The 5,000-nt window shown below is 41.8% G+C and overlaps 1 protein-coding gene across 1 annotated transcript in view; it reads right to left on the bottom strand.

The window, feature by feature from the left end:
• Nucleotides 1-1,151: 1,151 nt before the first annotated feature.
• The window catches only part of LOC144961827 (pancreatic lipase-related protein 2-like), a gene marked incomplete at its 3' end in the record, with an annotated part of 16,136 nt that continues 12,287 nt past the window's right edge, over nt 1,152-5,000 (bottom strand). The window contains exons 6-8 of the mRNA XM_078894888.1: nt 4,352-4,588; nt 1,559-1,673; nt 1,152-1,296 (exon numbers count right to left, since the gene is read on the bottom strand). Of these exons, the coding sequence (XP_078751014.1) occupies nt 1,152-1,296; nt 1,559-1,673; nt 4,352-4,588 (497 nt within the window). The remainder of the gene's footprint in view (nt 1,297-1,558; nt 1,674-4,351; nt 4,589-5,000) is intronic.

Below are 5,000 nucleotides of genomic sequence, written 5' to 3'. Positions count from 1 at the left end.
AGTAGTATGTAGTAGTAGTAGTGTAGTAGTAGTGTATGTGTAGTAGTAGTAGTAGTAGTAGTAGTAGTAGTAGTAGTAGTAGTAGTAGTAGTAGTAGTAGTAGTAGTTATTGGTGACGTAAGAAGACAGACTCGGGCTTTCTTGTTCGCCGTTCGTTCGTCGTTCGACCTCGATTCCGTTAACTTACTAATGTGTATGTGACCAGCCACAAAACAGGACTGATTAGATGGCAAACGAGCAACAGAAAGACAGAGGATGAAATTGGTGGACATCGCTAAAAACTGGACACAGGGAAGAAGTAAGGTGGAGACCATCACTGCAACGAACGATAGAGAGGGTTGGAAAGGCATGATTGCCCTCGTATGGGCAAGAACCCGAAACGGCAGAGCATCTAGTTGAACGGTGTGTTGTGACGATGCTACCGGGCGGGTTCGCGACGGTGCACGAATGCGGACCGGACTTTACTGATTGGGTCGATCGTCAAAACATAGTAGTGTGAGAACCAAAAGAGGCTGCTGCTGCCCTCGGGTGCATCTCGAATGCGTTTCCCGGAAGATAGAGAAAGGCAACAACAGTCTTCTGAGGAAGCTGGCGGGATCAACTTTGGGTGCTAACCAAGCGCTCCTGAGGACGTCCGCCCTGGCACTATGCTATTCCACCACGGAGTATTGCGCTCCAGTGTTGGGTAAAAGCAGGAATGTTGAGAAGGTGGATGTAAAACTTTGCAAGTACATGCACATAGTGTCAGGAACGCTGGCAACAACGCCTAGAGAATGGGGCCCGATAATGGCAGCGATCCAGCCCCTCGATGTCCGACAGGAGACGATTACAAACAAATGGCTTAACAAGATCAACGAGAGAGGGAATGAGTATACCCCTCTCAAGCGCATTATGGACCCTGCCCCCGCTTCGAGTCGAAATAAGTCCCGGCAACCCTTGTACGTAGCTTCTCTGACTTCGGACAGAGCTGCATACATGAGATGGATGTCGGTTTGGACGAATATTCAATCACTCGAGGGGGCGGGGGGGGGGGGGCACCGACTCCTCGAAACTGGGGTAGAAGTTGCCAGGCTTTTCCACCAGCAAGAGGAGACATTGGGTAGCAGCCAATCGAATTTGGTTGAGAACCTGATTAACAACAGGTTCAATACATTAGTGGAGAATTTCCACCTGTCTGACATGTACCCGTTGTGGTCAAGAGCCCGAAAAAGCAGAGCTTCTAGTTGAACGGTGCGTTGTGACGAAGTTTCCGGGCGGCTTTGCGACGGTACACGATTGCGGTACGGAATACGCATCCTGGATAAGATAATCATAACATAATAATGTGAGCAAGCTGCTGCTTTCGCTTGGAAGCAAGAAACCAGATGATGTTGATGATGATGATGATGATGATGATGATGATGATGATGATGATGATGAAGACGATGATGATGATGATGATGATGAAGACGATGATGATGATGATGAGGATGATGATGATGATGATGATGATGAAGACGATGATGACGATGATGATGTGACCTCGACCATGTCAAATCTATGTTTCAACCAAAAGTACCTGTTCAGTTCTGTCACGTTGGTCATTCCATTTGTCCCGTTCAAGGTCATTAAGAGTCGCCCATAACTGTGTCCTTGACCCTCCGCTGTCTTCACTTCTACCACATAGGACATGCCTGAAATAGGATAAATTAAAGTACTTGAATAAACTTGAGCATTTGTATAGCGCAATATCCACTGAACGTGCTCAAAGCGCTTTACAAGCGACCATAGCCAACAATATTCCTTAACAGTAATTGGGACGAGACATGACGCTTGTTAGGCGATATTTCTTTTTTTTTCCTACAGATATAACGCTGTTGAGGGCTATGTGCTCAATTTCTACCGGAATACGGTGAGACTATGTGAGCAAAGAGCCTTCTCCAAGCCAAAAAAAGAAATAGAGATTTTATATAGAGCAATATCCACTAAATTAGTGTGCTCAAGGCGCTTTACAGAGGGTCCCTGACCAACAGCAACATGAAACATGTAGAACGAGACAGGCGTCTGTTAGGCGATATTACAATATTTTCGAGAGAGAGAGAGAGAGAGACAACGCTATTAACGCCGCCAAGTACTCATTTTACACCTGAATATGGTGGGAGATGGTGAATAAAGATCCTTTTTCAAGGACTCAACTATGCGCCGAGCTAGGCTCAAACCCAGGACCTTCCGATCCGAAAGCGAGCGTCATACTACAAGACCACATAGCCGCACAGTACGGTGAGAAAATGTGAGTAAAGAGCATTTTCCGAGCCTACTCAACTATACGCTGCTCGGAATGAGACTCGAACCCTGGATCCTCCCGGTCCGAAGGCAATTGCCATACCATAATAGCACAAAAAAAAACGCACAAATTAGATAAAGCGTCACAATATTATGATGAAATACGTGCTCAGTAGTAAAGTTGTTTTGAAAAATACTAATTTTTATTATATCCAATAATTGTGCTCAAGGCGTTGTTAAAGAGATCCCAAGCCAACAGGAACACTGGACATGATTTAGGAAAGGGTAGCCCTATTCGTCCTTAAGGTCGAATATCATCAAAGACACTTTTTTAAGAATATGACCTAAAGGACGAATAAACACTCCGATTAGGAAAAGTGAATTAAAATTTTAATTGATTAGAATAATGGAATTATCGTTGACTACTCGTTAGCACGCTACTGTCTGTATTTTCAATAAAGCAAATAGAATAGACATTATTTTCTTATTAAATTAAATTAAATTAAATGAGGTTTTTTATATAGCGCAATATCCACTAAACGTGCTCAAAGCGCTTTACAAGGGGTCCCGACCAACAGCAACATTTAACATGTGGGACGGGACATGACGCCTGTTAGGCGATATTACAATTTTTTTCGGACAGAGACAACGCTGCTAACGGCCAAGTTCTCATTTTACACCTGAGTACTGTGAGAGAATGTGAGTAAAGAGCCTTTTCCAAGGACTCAACTATGCGTCGAGCGAGGCTCTAACCCAGGACCTTCCGATCCGAAAGCGAGAGTCATACCACAAAACCATATAGCCGCACGGTAAATTTCATTTTTGAGGCAAGCAAATCACCCCCAAAATGACGTGTAAAATAATTTGAGCATTTATATAGATAGAGCAATATCCACTGAACGTGCTTAAATCACTTTACAAAGGATACAACACTGTTAACAGCCGGGTACTCATAATACACCTGAATAGGGTCGGAGAAATTGAGTAAAAAGCCTTTTCCAAGGACTCAACTATGCGCCGCTCAGAGCAGGGCTCGAACCCAGGACCTTCCGATCCGAAGGCGAGTGTCACATCACTAGACCTCATAGCTTAGGTAGTTAGTCTCTCCTGAATCGAATTGAATAATGTATGTTAAGTGATTTATTCTAGGGAACAATGCTGGGGTCAGAATTTTTCGTTTTCTTTTATCCATCTCATGAATGACCGAACTCAACATCGCTTGGAACTTTTAATATAATAATTAATCTAACAGTTAATATAACAATTAATACAACAATTAATATAACAATTAATCTAACAATGAATATAACAATTAATATAACAATTAATGTAACAATTACGGGTTAAATAGACCAATTATTGGTCTTTAAACACTCTGTAAAGATACATCAAATTGACATGTTAACAATAAACATGAATCGGATACATAATGTTAATGAGAAAGAAATGCATGAAATGATTATCACATTACTTGAGCATTGTATAGATAGTATGCAGATAACGTCACTCAGGCCTTTGTTATTGTTTTTTGCCATCCGCGTTTGTGAGTTGTTCTCACTAAACTGTATCAACCAGACTATAAAAGTTCATGGTTACACAGAGTTTGTGTGTTGGTCCGTTATACTTCCGGATGGCAATGTTGTGAACTCCTTGGCCAAGCGCATTCTATCTATATAGAGCAATATCCACTAAACATGCTCAAAGCGCTTTACAAGGCATCACTAACCAACAGAAACACTTAACTTATCGGACGATTACACTCTGAGTGACTTAACCAAAGGATGCCCTTATCAACTATAGGAAAATCGTCACATTCGTTACGATACAACTAACATTTTTCTTATTCAAATTTCTTTTGCACGTCATAAAATTTAAAGGAAATGAACAGTGTGCAGTAGAGTATGTTTTGCTAAAGAAATTATGAAGAACTCCCTATGCCTACCTCATGAATGTTAATGCTATTGTGTTTGAGTGGAAAGAAATATATTTTTGTGTTAGTTGGGTGTGAAGTTTTGGGGAAAATCCTGAAAATGGCTGGTTAGGAGAGAGTTAAGCAAAGAATATTATGGTGAGGATACCGGATACTCACCACAAAACGGTTCCTCGGCTGATGTGCTCAAATAATAGTTTCCAAGAAATGCCTTGGATGCTCCATAGCCCATAGATGGGCATCGTCCCTGAGGACATACGTCGCATATTCCTTGGTCATAGTCTTCCCACGAAGAGCATGGATGGGCACTGAAGACACATTGATGGTTCGATTCAAGGGATGCCGTGTAGAGGTCGATCGCTCTTGCGTGACTGCAGGCGATGGCTTGCTGGAGGGCTGGTTTTGTTTTCAAAAGGAATAAGGAGAAAAAAGTGCGATGTCATAATACTGGTTCTAATCTCCTTGGATGTATAAAACCAGTCCTCAGGAGGACTGGATACGATACATACATTGTGCAACCTGATATACCAGTTTCAGAGTGATGGCATCTTATTTTCTAGCCTAAAAAAAAAACAAAAAAAACTTGAGCTTTTATATGCTAAATATATGCTGGTTGTCTCATCGTTAAAGATCATCCATCCTCGCCCTTTTACGCCCCGTAATCATAAACGTCTGCCAATACATCCTGCTGCTAAAATAGCTATGTCACCTTAGGATTTAATATTAGGTAACCTATTCATTGTTTATACATTGTTGTCCTGAGGACTGCTTTCACACTTCTAAAGAGTTTCGAACCAGAAGAGAAAAA

The sequence above is a fragment of the Berghia stephanieae genome, unplaced genomic scaffold, assembly GCF_034508935.2.
Source record: "Berghia stephanieae isolate SIO BIC M18660-M18661 unplaced genomic scaffold, UCSD_Bste_1.3 scaffold429, whole genome shotgun sequence".
Taxonomy (NCBI): domain Eukaryota; kingdom Metazoa; phylum Mollusca; class Gastropoda; order Nudibranchia; family Aeolidiidae; genus Berghia; species Berghia stephanieae.
This window is presented reverse-complemented; position numbering and strand designations above follow the sequence as displayed.